The 19,727-nt window shown below is 49.9% G+C and overlaps 8 protein-coding genes across 11 annotated transcripts; 3 read left to right on the forward strand and 5 right to left on the reverse strand.

The window, feature by feature from the left end:
- Positions 1-303: 303 nt before the first annotated feature.
- Positions 304-3,143, reverse strand: LOC9637246 (probable isoprenylcysteine alpha-carbonyl methylesterase ICMEL2). Of its 4 annotated transcripts, none has more exons than XM_024679565.1 (12): positions 3,027-3,143; positions 2,684-2,966; positions 2,547-2,623; positions 2,254-2,461; positions 2,131-2,205; positions 1,978-2,079; positions 1,784-1,927; positions 1,665-1,730; positions 1,460-1,603; positions 1,272-1,362; positions 854-1,100; positions 304-768 (listed from the first exon to the last, which is right to left on the reverse strand). In XM_024679565.1, exons 2-11 carry the CDS (start codon positions 2,962-2,964, stop codon positions 954-956), a joined length of 1,335 nt encoding a protein of 444 aa, XP_024535333.1. In that variant the 5' UTR covers positions 2,965-2,966; positions 3,027-3,143; the 3' UTR covers positions 304-768; positions 854-953. The 4 variants fall into 4 exon arrangements, with proteins under 4 accessions (XP_024535333.1, XP_024535334.1, XP_024535332.1 ...); XM_024679566.1 differs by having other exon boundaries at positions 2,254-2,334; positions 2,392-2,461; positions 2,684-3,048; XM_024679564.1 differs by having other exon boundaries at positions 304-477; positions 532-768; positions 2,684-3,048.
- A 24-nt stretch (positions 3,144-3,167) lies between these two features.
- LOC9637247 (pre-mRNA-splicing factor SYF1) lies at positions 3,168-6,284 on the reverse strand. Its single transcript, XM_024679562.1, has 3 exons — positions 4,154-6,284; positions 3,826-4,077; positions 3,168-3,758 (listed from the first exon to the last, which is right to left on the reverse strand). The coding sequence occupies exons 1-3, from the start codon at positions 6,266-6,268 to the stop codon at positions 3,270-3,272; spliced, it is 2,856 nt and encodes a 951-aa protein (XP_024535330.1). The 5' UTR covers positions 6,269-6,284; the 3' UTR covers positions 3,168-3,269.
- A 73-nt stretch (positions 6,285-6,357) lies between these two features.
- On the reverse strand, positions 6,358-6,783 carry LOC9637248 (protein BUD31 homolog 3). Its single transcript, XM_002974742.1, has one exon. It carries the CDS (start codon positions 6,781-6,783, stop codon positions 6,358-6,360), a length of 426 nt encoding a protein of 141 aa, XP_002974788.1.
- Positions 6,784-7,059: 276 nt separating this feature from the next.
- LOC9637249 (GTP-binding protein SAR1A) lies at positions 7,060-8,192 on the forward strand. Its single transcript, XM_002974538.2, has 3 exons — positions 7,060-7,285; positions 7,388-7,519; positions 7,842-8,192. The coding sequence occupies exons 1-3, from the start codon at positions 7,157-7,159 to the stop codon at positions 8,157-8,159; spliced, it is 579 nt and encodes a 192-aa protein (XP_002974584.1). The 5' UTR covers positions 7,060-7,156; the 3' UTR covers positions 8,160-8,192.
- Positions 8,193-13,583: 5,391 nt separating this feature from the next.
- LOC9636714 (mitoferrin) lies at positions 13,584-14,709 on the forward strand. The gene is made up of 3 exons (XM_024679752.1): positions 13,584-13,676; positions 13,807-14,418; positions 14,530-14,709. Exons 1-3 carry the CDS (start codon positions 13,584-13,586, stop codon positions 14,707-14,709), a joined length of 885 nt encoding a protein of 294 aa, XP_024535520.1.
- Positions 14,710-14,783: 74 nt separating this feature from the next.
- Positions 14,784-15,623, reverse strand: LOC9636715 (RING finger protein 5). The gene has a single exon (XM_002974743.2). The coding sequence runs from the start codon at positions 15,588-15,590 to the stop codon at positions 14,847-14,849; it is 744 nt and encodes a 247-aa protein (XP_002974789.2). The 5' UTR covers positions 15,591-15,623; the 3' UTR covers positions 14,784-14,846.
- A 57-nt stretch (positions 15,624-15,680) lies between these two features.
- LOC9637357 (phytanoyl-CoA dioxygenase) lies at positions 15,681-17,220 on the forward strand. Its single transcript, XM_024679671.1, has 9 exons — positions 15,681-15,785; positions 15,943-16,064; positions 16,132-16,192; positions 16,252-16,320; positions 16,371-16,489; positions 16,540-16,687; positions 16,740-16,884; positions 16,939-17,025; positions 17,072-17,220. The coding sequence occupies exons 1-9, from the start codon at positions 15,755-15,757 to the stop codon at positions 17,094-17,096; spliced, it is 807 nt and encodes a 268-aa protein (XP_024535439.1). The 5' UTR covers positions 15,681-15,754; the 3' UTR covers positions 17,097-17,220.
- Positions 17,221-17,346: 126 nt separating this feature from the next.
- On the reverse strand, positions 17,347-19,704 carry LOC9636716. The gene is made up of 7 exons (XM_002974744.2): positions 19,525-19,704; positions 19,251-19,461; positions 19,076-19,199; positions 18,681-19,021; positions 17,817-18,624; positions 17,567-17,754; positions 17,347-17,500 (listed from the first exon to the last, which is right to left on the reverse strand). Exons 1-7 carry the CDS (start codon positions 19,617-19,619, stop codon positions 17,402-17,404), a joined length of 1,866 nt encoding a protein of 621 aa, XP_002974790.1. The 5' UTR covers positions 19,620-19,704; the 3' UTR covers positions 17,347-17,401.
- Between the last annotated feature and the right edge of the window lie 23 nt (positions 19,705-19,727).

Below are 19,727 nucleotides of genomic sequence, written 5' to 3' on the forward strand. Positions count from 1 at the left end.
GCAAGGCTCTTGCATTGCTTTGTGTGTGTTTCTTTTGCCCCTTTCTTTACTTCTTTAGCCACCCTGGGGCTTTTAAATGCGACGCTAGAAGCGACCCAGTGGCTCCAGTTTTGCAGGATACCCGTTTGGAGCTCTCGTAGTAAGCAACTGGAACTGGAGCCCTCGCGCAAAAGCCCAGTACTGGCATTATTTGTGGCCACTGTAGTGCGTCACAGGCATCCTCCTGGCATCCAAAAAATTTAAGACTAGCATGATGTGTTGTGTGTGTGTGTGTGTGTGTGTGCGAGAGTAGTAGAATCAATCAACAGAAAATAAAAATTAAAGAAATTAAAGCCTGGTACGAGCAAAAGGCTCCAAACAAACGGGCCGGTTAGTGTGCATTACATTGCATCACCACCACCATAAACTTCCCACTTCGATTTCTGGTGGTTCAACAACGTAGCTCGCGCGTCACCTTTGTTTTTTTGTTTTTCTGTTCTGTAGAAACCAAGGAGGGAGAGAAAGATCGCATTAGTTATAGCACAAGCTTACGCTGCAGTGTACGAAGGAAAAGAGGGAGAGAGAAAAAGAGCCTGGTCGCTGTGTGCGCGGAGGACAATGCACGCCTCGACTCGATACTAGAGCCTCATCAGAGAACGAAGGAAACAAAACAATGGTCAAAAACAAGACTGACAAAGGAAATATTAACTTAGCCGCAGAAAGAATGAGGAGGAGAACTTTAACTTTGGCTTGTGCTTGGCCACGGCACGACTGTGCTGCTGCTACTCTCTGCAACGCAAAGAAACGAAAAGCAACACTCGTTAATCGAGACGCTGCAGGAGAAACAAAAGGCGGACGAGAAGAAAAAACGGACCTGTTATAAAATTTAAGTGTACAAGGTACACGGGTGACCGAGTGACCGAGTGAATAATACAGGCGGGTCGATCGTCTTCTCGAATCTCTGCGGTGGTTTCTCAGAAGGGGCTGACGAGTCGAGCCAATTGGAGCAGTATTTCAGGGACGAGTTGCTCCGAGACGACTGATTCGGGTGCATCTTCTCCCTCATAAATCAATGCCACGATGTGCTCTAGAAGCTCATCTCGGCCTCCACGCATTGGATCCTGAACCACAATTTCCGTTCGTTAGTCTCCAAAATAATGCACCGCTGTGGAGCCAGTGGCTGAGCACATTGCTGTAGCGAGCGAGTGCGTGAGCCAGAGGTGTGCAAAGATGAAAACACGAATTCGTGATCGACACTCTCAAGGATATAATGGACCTGGAAAGCGACCCACCTGTAAAAATAAATCGGTATGCGTCTTATGCGGGAAAAGCTTTGTTGTAACTTTCACTCCTGCTGCTCGCAGGGAGTCTGCGAATCGAACCCTGCACGTGCAGCCACGAGAAGAATAATATCAAAATCGGGCACTGACTCGCGAAAAGGTGTGAAACTAGCATCAAAATGACAGCATAAAGTACTCACGTCGCATGGTATGGAATAGAATAGTCGGCCGTTCCGTGGAAGAGCATGGCTGGTGGCAAAAGATGCATCCATGGCTGGAAATCCTTGCGTTTAACAACGAGCTCGGGTGAAAACCGAGGCAGAGACTCCTCGCCTTCCATAACGCTGTAAACAACAATTAGCTCTTTGTTCCAACTGATATCATTCCAAAACAAAATGCGCTAACCTTAAGAAGATTGACTTGTACAGTCCTCTCTGATGGAAATGGTCGACAAGTTCAAGCAAATTGTACCTGAAAGAATGAAAACGCCTTTAGCGCCAAATTATCGTGTTGAAATGGCTTACCCTCCAGAAATCCCGAAAAACATTTTGAACTGGGAGGGAGTCCACATCACCCTGGATCTCCCATTCAGCTTTTGCTTCTTTGCTTGGATTATTAGAGCGCAAGAAGAAAGGTGCGCACCTGCCGATTGACCGGCAAGAAAAAGTCTGTTCATAAGTTAGAAACAATCGTCGTAAAGCCAGCTGAGAGTACTCACTTGTTTGGGTCGCCTCCAAAGCTTGCTATGTTGTTACAAAAAAAAGACAATGCATTTCCTACATCTTCCACCATGTCGCTGATGGTACCCTGGGGAAAATTCCTAGATAAACAAAAGAAGTGAGGCCCCCAGGACTGTGGCGTATTCCCTTACCTATAGTCAATGCACGCAACTATAACATCTCTTTCGACAAGACGTTTTGCTAAAAGAGACCCCCATGCCTTGTACCTGAAATTCTCATGTAATTCAAGATAGACTAGAACAAGGCAACTTTACCCAATGATCCAAGCTCCGCCGGTCACAAATGCCACAGCTGGCATTGGCTTGTCCAAATTCTCTGGTAAGTACAAGTCCAACCTGCTCAGAGCAAATCTCTGTTGACAGCAAATTTTCAAAGTGGAGCGAAAGAAGCACCTGTTCCTTGGCTGATCTCCATAAACAATGCTTCGATGAACACAGGGAGAAGTAAAATAGTACCACCCAACTGATCAAAGCACACGAGCTTTTGGTTATGCCTAGTGCCTAGCTATGGTGAAGAAATGTTTTTCAAAAGTATCAAGCGCACTTACTTTGAATAAAGCCCGGCATGAGGAATAAAGCGTACAAGCCCAGTGCCATGAGCTTACACACCCATCGATATCCCACACTGGAGAAATAAGAAGACATTGAGAAAATCCAAAGAAGAAAAAGAAAGATCTCATCGTACCCGAGATATGAAAGGAGCTTGAAGCTGAGCTGCGTGATCAAGTAAGTTTCCGAGGCAGCGTGTTGGAAATCCGCTTTGAAAGAAGGCTGCTGCTCGATGGGAGTCCCCACAATCATCTCCGTGACAGCTCTTCTCGGCCCCCGGTGCCGCCGTCCAAATGAGGGCGCGTGAAGCGCCAACGCGGCATCCGCCGAGGCGCGCCGCGTGAGCTTCCCGCTTCCATGGTGATCCTCCCGCTCCAGCACAGCACAAGAATCGTCCTGCGAGCTCAACTCCGGCATTTCTTCACCCGGCGCACAGAGCATCTGGATCGATCAACGAGCTCGAAATATTTCGCTCTTACCAGCCAGATCGCTCGCCAGAGATCGCCGAAAACCGGGGATCCTTTGCGTGAGGAGCGATCGATCCCTGGCGCGCGAATGTAGCTACAGCCGAATCTTGCCCTGCCAGGATCTCTTTTCACCACTTGGAGCAACACAATAGCTAGGGCAAAGATATTATACCACAAGAGCAACACGTGTCCCACAAGGTTAGTTCCAAGTCAGCACGTCACATAGTACAAAATTCGCCCACCCCGTCAAGCCCGTCAAGCCCGTCGTTGCCTCTTGAGCCTCTCAAGAGCTCCCAGAGGTTCGTCTTTGTCCCTGTTGTTCTCCTTCCCGGCCTTTGGATTTGCCGGAGCCTTTCCATCGTCTTCTTTTCCTCCATTCTCGGCCTTGTGAGCCAATCCTCCAAACACCGCGTCGGGAACAGCCTTTTGGACGAGCTTCTCGCCAGTCTCGTCTTCCTCGTCGCTCTCCGGCAACTCTATCTCGTCCGGATTCTTTTTCGCGTCTCCGGGAGCAAGGATCCTCCCTTCGGCCGCCTGGACTCCAGCGCTCACAAATCCCAGCTGCCTCAAACCTTCTTTCAGCGTCGACGGAGGCTGCGTCTGACCGACCGGAGCAATCTGCCTTTCGAGAGCGGCCATTTCGTCCTCTGGAACCCCGGCGCGCTTCAGAGTGTCTACAGTTTCTTCCAGAGAGAGCCGTCCTTGATCTCGTTGCATCAAGTACTCCGGCATTATCATGTGCATCTGTTTGGAAAAGTTGATGAGCAAAGCCGGATTCTAGAGGAACGGGAGGAAGAAAACGAAAACTTGCCTGAGTGTAGCTGGCATGCACGCTACGTTTGATCCGGAGCATCTCCTTGAAAGTGTCGTGGTTTCCATGCGTAACCTCGAAGTCATGCCATTTCGACCAGACCTCGGTATCTGACCGTGGATCTGCCATTTGCGACGCGTAGATATAAATAGCACGAGCACGATCGATCTCTCCCAGCGTCCTCTCCAGCTCTGCAAACTTCAGACACATAAGCTTCGCGTCTTTGTCTGGAAGACCGGATTGAATAGCTTCCTGGAAGAAATAACAACACAAGAGAAGGTTAAGTCACGGCAAAGAAACTACGGGAAAGCAAAAAACGAATTTTTACCTCGTAGATATCCCGTGTCTTAGGAACGCCATATATCTCAGCTGCTCTGGCAATGTAGATGTCATAGACGCTCAGCTTTTCACCATCGAGAACTGCCTTAGTCGCCCGATCGTAGATTTTCATCGCGCGTTGCGCCAGTCCAAAGTCTTCTTCAAGCTTTGCATATTGTAGATAAACTGGTTTCGCATCCTCCGGAGTAACCTTCTCGATGGCCTGCTCAAACAAGTCCCTTGCTCTTTCCAGCTTCTTCCCACCGTAGCGTTGGACAAACTTCGTGAGATACGTTGTCCAGATATCCCGTGCATGAGGATACTTGAAAACCTGGACACCTTTCTCGTACACCCCAAACGCGTCCTCAAAGTACTTGTTCTCCTCCAGCATCGCCGCATAGTTGATGATAATCTGCGGCGTAGCTATCTTGTGCACCAGAATCTGATCGTAGACCTTTCGAGTAGACTCGAGAGTACCCAGGCTCTCTTCCAAATCCACGTAAGTCGACCACAGCTTGAGTGACCTGTAGAGCTTCATCTGAACGGGAAGATCACGGTCCCCTTGCATCAGCTTCTTCGTCGCGAAAGACGGCTCCATTGTCGCCTTCTTGAGGATGTCTCGAGCAGTTTTGTAGTTTTTGTGCTTCATCTCCATCTCGGCCCAGGCGCAGTACAGGCTCGCGAGGTCGTCCACTGTCTTGTAAATCTTCTGAACTGCTTTCTCAAACACCACCCGAGCGTTCTTCAAGTCGTTCTGCGACTCGTATAGGTGCGCGTAAGCTGTCCACAGGGAGTGATACTTCCCGACAGCTTTGAAGGGGTCCACAGTCATCACCGCCTCAGTGTAAGTTCTGACTTGGCGAGCAGGATTGTCCTTGAAAAGACTCGCTCGCTTGTGCCACTCATGGACGTTGTGGGGATTTTGCCTGAGCACCACGCTGCTAAGAAGCTCGGGCCTCCGCTCGATCAAGTACGAAAACCTCGCCAGGAGCAAGTCGACGTCGTTCTCATCAAACACCCAGAAATCCTTGAGATTGTCCTTCTTCCACTGCGCTAGAATCTTCCTCTCCCTCCTACGCTTCTTTAGCTCCTTTTCCGGCAGCGCCACCGTGTTCCCATCCGCATCCACTTCCACCATCTCCGACTCATCCAGTTCCTCCTCGGACTCCTCATCCTCCTCTCCCATCCGGCTCATCTTGGCAGAGAGCAAACTCTCCTCGAACTTGGAGTACGCATCGAAGATGAGGCTAAAGTCCCTGACCGTGGTGACCGTCGTCATCCCCTCCTCGTACACATCCCTGACTTTCTCGAACAGCGACAACCGCGCGTAGTAATCCGCCAAGGAAGTCCACAAGCGCCCGACCTCGTCCGTAAAGTTCCGGATACCACCCCGGATGATCGCATCCACCTGGAGCCCCGACACCTCGTGTGCATGCTTGGTGAGCAAATCGCAAAGCTCAAGCCATAGCTGGTGCCGCGTCTTGGACTTGACGGACTGGAAGCTCTGATCGTTGAGAACCTCGGCCAGGCGCTCGGCGGCCTCTTGCCACTTGCCGGAATCCATCAAGAACTCGATGAAGTCCTCCATGTGTGACGGCTCAAACTTGAGGAACCGCCGATGAACTCTAAATCCCGTCTCGCTGGGCACGCCGGGCTGCCTCACGAACCTGAGATAGAGCTCCCAGATCCTCTCGTGCTGCGTCACGGGCAGCGAGAAGAGCGCTCGATCGAACGTCCTCCTGGCCTTGGTGACATACCTCTGCTCGACCAGGGACTGGAGGTAGAGCAGCCAAATCCTGGGCATCTTGTGCATTGTGACGAGCGCGCGCTCGAAAGTGTTGTTGACGGATTCAAAGCTCGCGTGGCCCGGCGGGAGGCCGCGCACGGCCTCCATGCGCTCCAGGAGGTAGGAATGCCACAGCTTGTAGCTCCCGGGGAGGAACTTGAGCGCGCGCTCGTAGAGGATGATCCTCTTGCGGAAGGGGACATCAAACCTGGCTTGAATGTAGCGCCACCAGAGGCGCATGGAGTAGGAATTCCGGAGGATCTCCTCCTCGTACACCAGCTCCTCGTCCGTGGGGAGGAGGTCCGGATTCATCTCCGACAAGCTCTGCTGCTGCGCCATACCTGCGGAAGAACCCTAACCCTGGAATATACCCCAGATGCTTGATACCCTTTATCTTCGATCAAAAAGATTATAATTTTTATTTAGGTTTAATCGCCACTAGCACATCCTTTGCATCCACATGTCTGGCACTCCAAAACCTTGACCTCCCGATTGGTTCGAGGCACTCGACACACACAAGCCGTTCCGAAGTTAAAATTTGCCTTGTGTATACAGCTTGAGCAGCACAGCGTCTCAAACCCTTGGCGCTTCCAGTGCGTCATCAAGCTCCCATCCACAAGCTTGTACTCCACACAAAATTCATAGAGCTCACGCGAGATCGTTTTCTCCTTGTGGTAGAGATCAAAGATATAGCGGCTCCTCTGGTGATTGATCTTTGAGATCTCCCAAGAATCCTCACATCTCCTTTTATCCTCAATCGGATTGTTGACTACTTCCCGCATCCGAGTCTCAAAAGAATTGAGACGCTCCTCAATCTGCGACCATCCCTCCGGCTTCACGCTTGGCAACCTCATTTTCTAAAACCCTCGGGACATCAACCCATCTTTTATAGAGCACGCTTAAAAAGGTTTTACCTTTTTTTTAAGGTACAAATCGACGGTTAGGGGAATCGGACGCTAAACCCTCTCACCTCCTTCCACTTCCACCATCTCCGACTCATCCAGTTCCTCCTCGACAGAGCGGAGGCCCGAGCGTGGCGCTCAAGCAAAGATCCCCACAACGTCCATATGTTTATTATTTATCATTGCACTTTATATATAAATTAAATTGAAGAACTCGAGTCGATTCGAAACCAGGATCGATTAGGGTTTAGAGGAGGCCGCGAGAGACAGAGAGAGGGCGTGTGGCAGTGCCAAAGGGCTAGATCGCAGCGCCGCCTCGAGCGCGATGTTTCTCTTCGATTGGTTTTACAGCGTGTTGGCCACGCTCGGGCTGTGGCAGAAGGAGGCCAAGATTCTCTTCCTAGGTCTCGACAATGCGGGGAAAACAACGCTTCTCCACATGCTCAAGGACGAGGTGAGTGGTTTCCAGCTTACCCTAGATCTCCATCGCGTTCTGAGGCCGCCTCTCTTGCGCGCTCTTTTGGTTTTTTGTTTTCTTTTCTCGCAATTCTTCCAGAGATTGGTACAGCACCAGCCCACCCAGTATCCAACATCCGAGGAGCTAAGCATCAACAAGATCAAATTCAAGGCCTTCGATCTGGGGGGTCACCAGATCGCGCGACGCGTGTGGAAGGACTACTATGCCAAGGTTGGACACTCATCTGAGAATTCTTTTATGTGTTTGCCTTGGTTTTCTACTCAAACTCCTTGCTTGAATCGTTACTTGTTCTTTCTTATCAAATGCTCGTCCTGTTCGCTTCTCTAGCTCTTGATTCCGTCACTTGGTCTGGCTTTTTCGAATCCAATGCTTTGCCTTTGAAGCGATGCTTCGGCAAAAGTTCTTTTTGTTTTCTTGCCAGTGATGGTTTGACTGGACGACTTGTTCTAGATCTAGTTGCTAGCGATGTTTTGTCACAAACTCGCCAGATGATCTGACTGGATTCCATGGCTTGTTTACTTTGATCATCCAGGTGGACGGCATTGTTTACATAGTTGATGCGGCCGACCATGAGAGATTTCCCGAGGCGAAGAAGGAGCTGGATGCGCTCCTCTCGGACGACTCACTAGCGCAGGTCCCGTTCGTCATCCTTGGGAACAAGATCGATCTTCCATACGCGACCTCCGAGCAGGATCTACGCTACAAGCTTGGACTAAACAACTACACAACGGGCAAAGGCAAGGTGGAGCTGGGAGAGAATATGCGCCCCATTGAGGTGTTTATGTGCAGCGTTGTGAGGAAGATGGGCTATGGAGAGGCCTTCCGGTGGCTGTCGGACTATATCAAATGATGAAAATAAAGAGTATCATAGATATTCACGGCATTTTCCGTCCGGTATTTTCAGTCTGACTGACGGAATCTTCTTTTGCGCCTATATTTGAAATACGTTTTTGAGGGTTTAGCGTTGCGAGCAATGGCGTCGGTGACGAAGATCAAGGTCGTGCGCCGTGACCTCGCCAAGGCGCCATCGACGAGCGGATCGGCCGGAATTTCGGAGGATAAGGTGAGCAGCGGCTTCTCGATCGCGCATTTCATCGATTTGACTTGGTATCGGGCCACTTCCCTCTCGAAATATTTCGATTTCTTTCTTGCGCTGCCTAGGACGATGGTAAGCGCAAGCGGGAGAAATCGGGGGCAAGCTGCTTGGTAAAGATCACGATCAAGATGCAAGGATCGGCCGGCAAGCCAAAGGCTGATGAGGTGAGCAGACATGAATAGGTATCGAGGCATTTCTCTCCTCTCTGATTCCTTGCGCTGCCTAGGCCGATGAGTACCAGGCGAAGCTTGAGATCCTTGACTCGCCAGACAGCGCGGTAAAATTCCTTACTCTTGGAAGATGGATTGATCGAGCAGAAACTTCTTTTTGTAGGAGGACAACGACGACCAGAATCGCGAGTCGCGCCAGGGAAAGCTAGGTCTTCTTGAATCGGCAGACAGCGCGGTAAGATTTCCATTCTTCTTCTTCCTCGCGCAGTGAAATTGATCGCCAGAACCACGAGTCGCGCCAGGAAAAGCTTGAGACTTTGGATCTTCTTGAATCGGCAGACAGCGCGGTGAGATCTCCATTCTTGCTTCTTCTCGGACAGGAACTTTCTTTTGTGTAGGAGGACGGCAATCTTGAGTCGCTCCAGGAAAAGCTAGAGGCTTGGCATCGTCTTGAATCAGCAGACAGCGCGGTTAGATTTCCATCCTTGCTTCTTCCTCGGGCAAGAACTTTCTTTGGTGTAGGAGCCGGAGGAGGACAACCACGAGCTAGAGACTTCGGATCTACTTGAGTCGGCGGACAGTGCGGTGAGATTCCCATCTTCCTCGTGCAGTGAAATTGACCGAGGTGCGTAGGAGGACGAGGACGATGAAGATAGCGAGTCCCAGGAGGAGCCGAAGGCAAAAGATTATCTCGAGGTATGAGTAGCAAGCTTCGATCATCGATAGACCGGAGTTCACTGAAATATATCATGATGTAGGACAAAGAAGACCTCCAGGACGAGCCAGAATCCTCGGATTGTCCCGCATTACCAGATAGCACGGTATGAAAGTTTCTAGCGTTTTTACTCCATTGACTGATCAAGTCTATTGGACAAGGACGAGCACCACAACAAGCCCACGACCACGATGGACAATCTGACAAAGAAATCGTCCAAGACTTGCGTCAGTGAATGGTTTCGGGTGTTGAAGGTGTTTGTTTTTTCTCATTTAACTCTTGGATGACTTATGTTTTTCGATATATTTCTAGGAGTGCCAGCAGCAACCAGCAAAAACTTCTCCTGGCAAAAGCTCAAAAGAAGAGTCGGGATCATCGAGACCATACACCTATGATGGAAGAGGTGAATGGTACTTTTGGATGTAGGAGTAGTGACGTCTTACGGTGTCGAGCTCCACATCAACTGGTTTGCTTTACCAGCTTTTGTTCTCACTTACTCGGAAAATTCTCACAGATTACCCGCTTCTTGTTTCCTTTTTATAACCGGCTATGGTTAGACTCCTTGACTTTCATCCATTGCTCAGCAAGATCATTGAGCATTTGAAAGATCGAAATTCCTAGTTCTTTGTCCTTAGGGAGCGAAATGGGTTTCGTGAGTCTCAAGGGTTTGGTAACTCCGGAGGAGCGACGAAAGCTGGAAGATCCGAGACCTGGTCCCGTGGGCTTCCTGACTGGCTATGTATCAGCACTGATTGGCTACAGGTAAAACGAACGCCAAATCCTCCTCACAGAACACTTGATCACTGGAGACTTCAACGGCAAGCGGGATGGCGGTGCCATCTTCCTCTGTGGCCGCACGCCTTACGACATGTAGGAGATGGACGAGAACGACGGGCCTTACCTCCTCTTTGGCGTGCTCTTGTCCAGGGGGTTTCGTGTCACTTTTTACAGGTGGGAGCGCGATGGCTATGGCGACGAGGTGCGCAAGGACGTGTGCTATCCCGCCTTCAATTTCAACATACCGCACGAGGTTCGCGACGTGATCGGGCCGACCATCCGCGGAATGCTGAATGAAGTCATTCGGCATGATCGCACCGACGCTCGGAACAATCTCAAGGTGCTCAAGGCGGGAAAAGACGCCAGGATGATCCAGCCGCAGGAGTACGATCTGTTCGTGGACTATCCAGATCGTGATGTTATTCTGGTGTGAAGCTTGTGCTTGAGCAAGTTTGTGAAGTCATTTGGGTTCATTGCTGTGGCCTAGGGATCGCAAGGCTTTTCTCTCTCTCTCTACTTTGGCTGCTAGTTTGACGAAGGCAAGCCGCCTAGACGGGCACAACAAGCGCCGGCAACCGGATTCTCTCGCCAGTGAAAGTCCTCCATTAACTCAAGGTACGCATCGCTTGACATTCATGAGTTCTTGAGAGTGAGATGGAGAAGAGGAGATGGAGCAAGTCAAGGACGGGAAAGCCAAGTCTTTGCCCTTAAGGTAAAATACATCCCCTGGACTCCAATAAACTTTTAGGGCAAGCAGTGCCATCTTCCTCTCTGTTTTCTTGTTTTTTTTGTCATCCAACACGTAACTTCATCTCTGCTTGTGAAGTTTTGAATTTGGTAGCAGCTCAATTTTGTGAGGGAAAGCCTTGAAGATTTTAATAACTTCAAGCAATCGGTTTTCTAACAATTTTTCACAGGGGTCTATTTGGGTTGTTCTTTGATGTGTCACCAATGCCTGCCCTAGGAATTCAAATATTAGAACAGCATAGCCTGGTCTGAGGAGCCTAGTTTGCGCCTGCCTGTGCCTGACGAAGGATCACTGTCCCTAAAAAAGTACTTTAGCAGCCATAGTGCTGTAGAGCTTGAGAATGATGCCAGCCATGATGCTTTAGATATGACGAGAAGAACACCAAAATGTTGTTATTTTGACATGTATAGACAAAAACAACCATAACTCCTAGGATATGAAGCACCTCAGCTACCACTTTAGCTTGGAGATCAACAGCTTTCTAACAAGGCAAAGAACTACGGCATTCAGAAGATGCCATCACTGGAAACTCAGCACTACAAACTGGAAAAGAACAAAAAGTTGTACAGCAAATCTGGAGATCAAAACAAATACAAGAGCCTCAAAATGACTCAAAGGGAATTGTTGCAGTGAGAGTTTAAGATGCGCCTAGAGCATGAGTGGAGAGCTGGGCATTTAGGCATAGTTATGGATCCTCTATTCCCCAAGATACAACCTACAAAGTCCATCAAAAGCTACTTCAAAGAGTATCGGTGTAAAGACAGGACACATTGCACAATTGTGACCATTGCTGCTACCACCTAGAGATCAAATGTTTACTCTCACTCAACTCTTCATAAGCATCTTCCATGACTCGTTAGGTGTATGGTTGAATGGTGGCTATCACATTCTGGCCTCCTTTGAATTCAGTTGCTGAAAAGAAGAAGAATTTATCATTAAGACCAGTGAAAAGATTTCGCTCACCCAAGTTTTTATCTTCCACAAAGCCTAAAACTGATACCACTCGCGATATATAGACAAATAATGTAGATTTTCCCGTCAAATTGAAACACCATCATCTTCTCTGGGTGTGTAGTAACACCAAGCTGCTCCCAATCCATCAATGAAAGACACAGTTAGCATTAACCTATCCCATTAGCCAAGGCGCAGAGAAACAGGAGGTATGACCACTTGGACTGACCCAGTAGTGCTAAGTCAGTATGGTCAACCCCACTGTGGCCTACCGGATCGCTTGGTACCCAGGGGGCCCAAGGAGGCCCAATAGCATTTGTAAAATTTCTTCGTACCTGAATTTTGCAATTGCTACGTACAATTGTTATGTACTTTCTTTGTACCTAAACCCACTAAATTGTTATGAATTGTTTTTGCCTAAAATTATAGCAAGTACAATGGTAACCCTACAATCTCTTGGTCTTGCCTGAATGTTCTTTTTTCTCGAACGCTCTGCTTGTTTTACTGCATTGTTTGACTGGACGACTTTTCTAGATCTAGTTGCTAACCTTCAAGACGCAATCGACGGGTGGATCAGCGTGCAAGCCAAAGGTGGACGAGGTGAGCCATTTTGAAGCGGTATCGAGTGATTTCTTGCGCTGCCTAGTGCCTGGCGAAGCTTGAGATCCTTGAATCGGCAGACAGCGCAGTAAAATTCCTTATTCTTTTAAGATGGATTGATAGCAGGAACTTTCTTGTGTCTATGAGGACAACAACGACCAGAATCGCGAGTCGCACTAAGAAAAGGTAGAGACTTCGATCTTCTTCAACCGGTGGACAGCACGGTGAGATTTCCTCTTCCTCGTCCAGGAACTTTCTTTTGTGTAGGAGGACAACGACGACCAGAATCGTGAGCCAAGCTAGAGACTTCGGATTTTCTTGAACCGGCAAACAGCGTGGTAAGATTTCCATTTTTGCTTCAGTCAGGAACTTTCTTTTGTGTATAACAACGACGACCAGACTCGTGATTCGCACCAGGGAAAGCTAGAGGCTTCGGATCTTCATGAATCGGCACCATTCTTGTTGTTTCGAGAGAGTGATCGAGGTGCGTAGGAGGACAAGGGCGATCAAGATAGCGAGTCCCAGGAGGAGCCAAAGGAAAAAGATTATCTCAAGGTGAGTAGCATTCGATCATTGATAGACCCGAGTTTACTGAAATATAAATGACTTAGGACAAAGAGGATCTCCAGGACAAGCCAGAATCCTCCAATGTTCCCGCATTCCCAGAGAACATGGTACGAATGTTTCTCCATTTATTGTTATCGTGTCCATAGGAAAAGGAAGCGCAACTGGACGAGCCCACGACCACGAAGGACAGTCTGACAAAGAAAATGTGGAAGAACCGCGTCCATGACTGGTTCTGGATCATCGGAAGCGAGTCCCCAAAGGGAGAGTCCGTGGAAGAGTCGGGATCACGGAACCAAGATCCCGTAATGAAAGAGACGATTGGTTCTTCTGGCTGTAGAAGTTAGCGACGTCTTACGGTGGCGAGCTCCACGTCAAATTGTAGCATTACTCTCATGGATAAATCCTCACAGATTACTCGGTTGTAAATTTTGAGGTCTATGGCTTTCCTGACGTATAGTGTTTCCCAGCTAGCTCCCAAACAGGTTTTGTACTATGAGATCGTTCTTATTAGCGAGATCATTCTGGCTTGAGCATTTAAAAGTTTTTTAGGTCTCTACTTCCAATGTCGAAATGGTGGCCAGTCATCCTGGAAATGCGGGCGTTGTGCCATGTACGCTTTAACCTAGCCCAGTCGGTATAGAGTAGGAAGTATGGTTAATTCGGGAGAGCCTGAAAGAATGGCGCTTGCATCCCTTGGGTTGTTAGTAAATGGGTCGCTGACTCTTGACCACTTGGATCCCCCAGTAGTGCTAAGTTGGTATGGTCAACCACACCGTGGCCTACCGGATAGTGCTTGGTACCAGGAGGCCCGATGCCTTTTGTAAAAATTTCTTCCTCAAAAAGGTTAGTGATTCGTTTTTCCCTTGTCCATAGCGTGAAAGACGAAAAGGGTTTTTAGTCCCAAGGTTTATGCCAATGAGCGATGGCGATGGGAAAACGAGGCTGGCCTTCTGGCAACACATGGTGGCGGGCTCGCTCACGGGCATCATCGAGCACTCGGCAATGTTCCCGGTGGACACCGTCAAGATCCACGTCCAGATGACTCCATCGTCAAACTCTTCTCCCTGCTCGCGAGCCCTCTCGGGCGCTGTGCGATCCATCCTCAAGAGCGATGGCCCCGCGGGCTTCTACAGGGGCCTGGGCGCGGTGGCGATCGGCGCTGGGCCCTCGCACGCCCTCCACTTTGCGGTGTACGAGCTCGTTCGCGACCGGCTCGGGGGCAACGAGGACGAGCACCGGCGGCGCCACCACCGCGTGGCGGCGGACATGGCCGCGGGCGCCGCCGCCACCATCGCCGGCGACGCCCTCCACACGCCCATGGACGTGGTGACGTGGCGGCGTGTACGGCTGGAGGATCTTCCGTACCAAGGGTTCCTGGCGTTTTACGCGTCCTACGGCCCCTTCTCCGCCGTACAGTTCGCCACGTACGCGGCCGTCAAGAGGAGGATGCTGGACGCCGGGGAGCACCGGCGGGGGCGCTGGCCAGCGGGTTTACCACCCCGTTTGACGTGGTAAAAACGAGGCTCCAGTGCCAGGTAAAGATTTCGCTTTTCTCTTGTTGTTCATCTTGCTCATGTGATGGAATTTTCTTACCAGGGTGTTTGCGGTGCTGCGAAGTATGGGACGAATTCTATAGCTGCGGTTGCGCAACACATTGTTGCAAAGGAAGGCTGGGCGGCCTTGTTCAAGGAGGTGGTTCCTAGGGTTTTGTTGCATGGTCGACTTACGAGGCTGGGACGGCGTTTCTACGTACTTTGGACTCGTCCAAGAGCGTAAACCAATGATTTTGTTTTTGTTGAGAGGTGTATGCCATCGTCTAGTTATCTAGACTCATTACAATTTTTGTGAGATGCCTGTATCAAATTATTCATGTTGCAAAAAACGCTATTATATGTACACGAAGAAAATCAATCCTAGAAGAAGCACAAGCACAGCAACACAAAGAAGCCCACGAACAAGAGCATCTTGGACAAAAACCTCTCTTGCTCTTGCTGGGCACTTAACGCAGCATTAGCGGGATTACTCGTCCCATTCGCAGTAGCACCAGCACCGCCGCCGCTGCCTCCATTTCCTCCTCGGCTCCCACCGCCGGCTCCGCCGCCGCCACCATTCCCGCCACCGCCGCCAGAAACTCCCGCGCTCCCAAACCCGAGGTCGGGGAAGCCGTTGCTCGTGGCGGAGAAGCCAAAGAGGAATGGAAACAGTCCAAAGCCGAGCGTCACGTTTCCAAACTGCGTCGTCGCCGATGGCCCTGTGAAGAAACTAAAGCCCATTTGCTGGAACGCTCCTCCTCCGGAGTGAGAATTTTGCCTGTGCTGGTGTGGGAGATCGGTCCTCTGGCCGGGCGGGCGATTGGGGATATTTTCCACGCCCTTTTTGCGCGGATCGCTGGTGCCCTTGCCGCGGCCGTAGATCGGGATCACCTTGGCCTCCTCCACGGCGGATTTGCAGACGGGGCATTCTGTGCAGCTGGATCGCGAGGCGAGCCAGCGGTAGAGGCAGGGCCAGCAGAAGAGATGGCCGCAGTGCGTGACCACCGGATCCTGCGCGAGCTCCAGGCAGATGTTGCAATCGTAGCTACCTGATCCGCCATCGCTGCCGCCGGCGCTGGCGCCATTGCTGGTGGCGCCGCTGGGATCGCCGGTGCTGGAATCCATGCGAGAGGATCGATCGAGCAAGCCCTAGAAATATCGTGGACCAAATGGCTAGGGTTTTCTTCCTTTATCTTCTTTTGTGTTAAGTTTCCAATGACGAGGGCTTTCGTCGTTGTTTCTCACGGGGTTGGGGCGGTGTTTGCGCCAGGCGCTAAAGAGCGCTGGCGATGGAGCTCAAGGATCTCTTCGACGATCAAGGTATGGCATGGCGCCGCGCATTCTGATCCGGCTAGTTTGATATTCTCGGAATTCCTGGAATTCGGCTGAATTTTACGTGATTGATCGCGTGATTTTGTTGACATGCTTTTGTGTTGTCCCTTTCGCTAAAACTCTTGTCTTTCTTCTTTTTTTCCAGGCTATCTCGTCCTTGAGAATTTTGCTAGCGATGATGAGTGCTCGGGAATGATGAGCAGAATGGAGTTTCTGTTGGAAGGCTTTGATCCACAGACGATATCAGTCTTCTCGACTAAGAATCAGGCAAGACACCTTTCTTACTGTCTTTCTTTCCTCTTCATCTTTGGCGTTCCATTTTTATGAATTTCAGAAGGAGCGCACGGACAATTACTTCTTTGAAAGCGCGAATAACATCTCCTTCTTCTTCGAAGGTACGATAGCATTGCGATGCTATTCTCATGCGTGCTTGACTTGCAAAGCTCATTACCAGAGAAGGCGTTTGATCCCGAAGGGAAGCTCAAACAGCCCAAGTCTCTTTCGATTAACAAAGTCGGCCACGGTAAGTTTGTATCGCCGGTTGACCGCTGAACTCAGGATTTGTCTTTGCAGCTTTGCATGAACTCGATCCAGTCTTCAAAAGTTTTACAGATTCCAAGAAAGTAGGAGCATTACTAGAGCTTTTGGGATATAAAAAACCCGTGTTGATGCAGTCCATGTACATCTTCAAGGTAATACATTGTTGCTCCTATTTATTTTCCTTACAGTTTTCATGATCCAGCAACCGGGAATCGGTGGCGAAGTTGTTCCTCATCAGGATAATTCTTTTCTCTACACGGATCCACCATCCTGCACGGGGCTTTGGCTGGCATTGGAGGACGCAAACAAATCAAACGGCTGCTTGTGGGTGCTGCCAAAGTCTCACAGAGGTACTTACTGACAAAAAGAAATTCCGGTTCTAAACAAGTCCATTATCGCTAGATGGAGTTGCGAGGAAGTTTTTGCGAGACGAGAACGGGGTCAAGTTTGACAAATCTCCCCCAACTTATGAAATGTCTCAGTTCATCCCCGTTGAAGTGAAAGCGGGCTCGCTAGTCGTAATTCATGGCAACCTTGTGCATCAAAGGTACGTGTCGACATTTCCAAACTCATTTTTGTCGTTGACAAATGAGGCAAGCAGCTTTGAGAACAAATCTAGCAAATCCAGGCACGCATACTCTGTCCACGTTGTGGAGAGTGAGGACTGCGTTTGGTCCAGTGACAACTGGTACGCAAAGCTTTACTTTTGTTCTTTTCTTAACTTTTTCCGATAGGATTCGGAAGAAAAACCTTGGCTGATCAAAGGTACAGGAGTTCCAGTTTCGCAAATCCTATCGTAGAGAATAGAGAAAACACTACTTTTTATACCATCTTGTTGAGATACTGGACAAGACCATCGAAATCCACTGCATGTCCGAAATTGTGTATCGTCTCACGTAGCCATTTCGTGCGGTGGCCAAATTCTCTCAAAGTTTCTTGCAAAACTATACAAAGGGATCATAAGTCGCCTACGCATCCTCCACAGTTCGAGACAGTAAGTTAACAACTATTTCACCTCCACGTAAAAAAATTCGTTCCCAAAAAAGAAATAGAATTACTTTTTCTTACGTGCCTGCTCGACTCATGGAAATTGCTCCTCCATTAACAGCAACACCTTTCCCTTTCCCGCCCAGCATCCGCCTCACCGAAACGAGGGGGTCCATCTTCTCTCACAAGAAAAGCAACCGTTATACAAAAGAAAAAAGAGAAAACAATCTCGCAGTACTCACCTTATTGACAGCGGCAGCCTTGTCTCTATCACTCACAACGCCGGAATTCGCATTCGTCGCGGCGCAAGAGAAGATAGCGTCGATCGTCATCTGCCAGCCACACTTTCCTGACTGATCTGCCGCATTCGAACTTATCCAAGGACAAAAGTAGCGATGGTGATGGACGGGATCGAATTCGCTCGGGCTGCCTGTCACAGGTCACAGAATCGTGACGCATAACCAACGAGAAAACGAGGAGCATCTAACGTACCACTGAAAATCGCGGCTTCCTTTGCAACTTCCTGGCTCGCGGCCTTCTCTCGGCTCAGTACTGTGTCCTGCTCCTCGTCGCTTCCTTGTGGAGAGCACTCCACACTCTCGGCAGAGTTTTCGTGCCTGTTGTGGTTATACGACGTCTCCACCGCGTTCACGGACGAGCTGCCCGGCAAGCCGTCCACGGCTTTCAGTTTCTTCCTGTGTGCCGACTCCAAATCACGTTTTCTCTTGCTGCCCGACCTGTCCTGTACCGTTGTTTTCTCGGCCGGCTCTTGCTCCAGAGTCGACTTTCTCGGTTGGAAGTCATCATGCCGCTGACTGTTGAGCCCCGGAATGGGAATGGAGGCCGGAGAGGGTGCTGAGAGTCGCGTTGGTCGTGGACCTCCGGCTATAGTAAGAGTGAGATCGAGACCCGGGTTTTTCTTTGAATCGTCGACCGCAGCGGCGTCGTTGTCTTTGGAGATCGTGGCTTCTGCGTTGACAGTGTCGATGTTTTCGGCTGCGTTGTCGTCAACGTGTGCATTGACATCACCGGCGGGGAGGACTTCAACGTTCTTCTTCGCGGATGCTTCGATGGTTGACAAGATTGCCGTGATGGAGAGCGAAGAACGGCTCAAAGTCCGGAACCTCCACAGCCCAACGCTTGCCTTGCACAGACGACACTCCAAAACTGCTGAGCAGGGATCGCTGCCTGTTGCAAGAGAAACCCTGAGCTCGTGAGAATCCACATTGGAGTCGTGACTATCAACAGCGTAAGGAAGAAGCCGCACCTCCCATCCACAGAGACTTATAAGCTTTTGGGCCTGTAAGTTATAGCAAATGATCAGACCTTGACAAGAAAAACTACAGCTTTACCAACCTGTAGAAACGCCTCGTATGTTTGTCGCAGCTTTTGCACAGCCTCTCCTTGTGCAGCTTCTAACTCTCGGACTGTAGCATCATTCGAAGGCAACGCCAGCAAACTTGCAACTTGATCCCCTCTCGAGATCTTCATGCGCTCGACAGTCGAAGAGGAAATCACTGGAAGGTCAGAGAGAAGTGCCACGGATTGCAAGCGTGCTTCGTATGCTTGAACTAAAACCGGAGCAGGAGTTGGCGGAAAAGCTGCAAGATCTTCGCCACAGCCATTTCCTTTCCACGGACAAGATGTTTTGTGGCCATCGTGAAGCTTTCGCGAAAACTCCAGCCCCGCCGTTTCAACTGGCATTCAATCAAGGAAATAAGATGACGGTCTCTAGTCACAAAGAAAAGTACCTTCCTTCTTCGACCATGTCGCTGGAAAGGAGAAACTTAGACGCGATCCACAGACCTCGCAGCAGAGCAAATCCATATCGACATTGATCCATCCTCTTCGTGCACAAGCAACAGGGCCCGCTGCCTGATAGCATGAGTGAGATGAGAAAGAGAAGCAGGAGTTCTTCTCACTTACCGATGGTTTTCCAAACCAGCTCACGGATTTAAAGGTCCCCAGGCGCCGCAACAAATCCTCCCGATCCCATGGCCGGCAGCTCGGCGTGGAACTGGACGCTATTTCTCCAGCATTCTTCTCTCCGGCATTCTTCTCACCGGGACTTCTCTCAAGCGCGAGAGGCGTGACGACCCGGCGCTCCAAAATGCTCTTTGTTGGTGGAGACGAGGAGCTTCTCAAAACATAAAACGAAATCTAAGCTACGAATCGAGCCACGAATACTGCGAGACATTACCATGAAGACGCCGCCTGGATCGGCGACGAGAAGATCCTGTCCATCGCTCGCTGAATGCGCTGCTCGGCATCGTCGTCCTTGTCGCCGCTCGTCATCCCGAGTGAAAGCCCTAGATCATTATTTCTCTCAAGAACCCTAAAGAGTTTGGGAAGGACAAGGGAAAAACCCTAGGAAGGAAGCGCACAGCGGCGCCATTGTGTTTG

This window comes from Selaginella moellendorffii, unplaced genomic scaffold (assembly GCF_000143415.4).
Source record: "Selaginella moellendorffii unplaced genomic scaffold, v1.0 SELMOscaffold_25, whole genome shotgun sequence".
Lineage (NCBI taxonomy): Eukaryota > Viridiplantae > Streptophyta > Lycopodiopsida > Selaginellales > Selaginellaceae > Selaginella > Selaginella moellendorffii.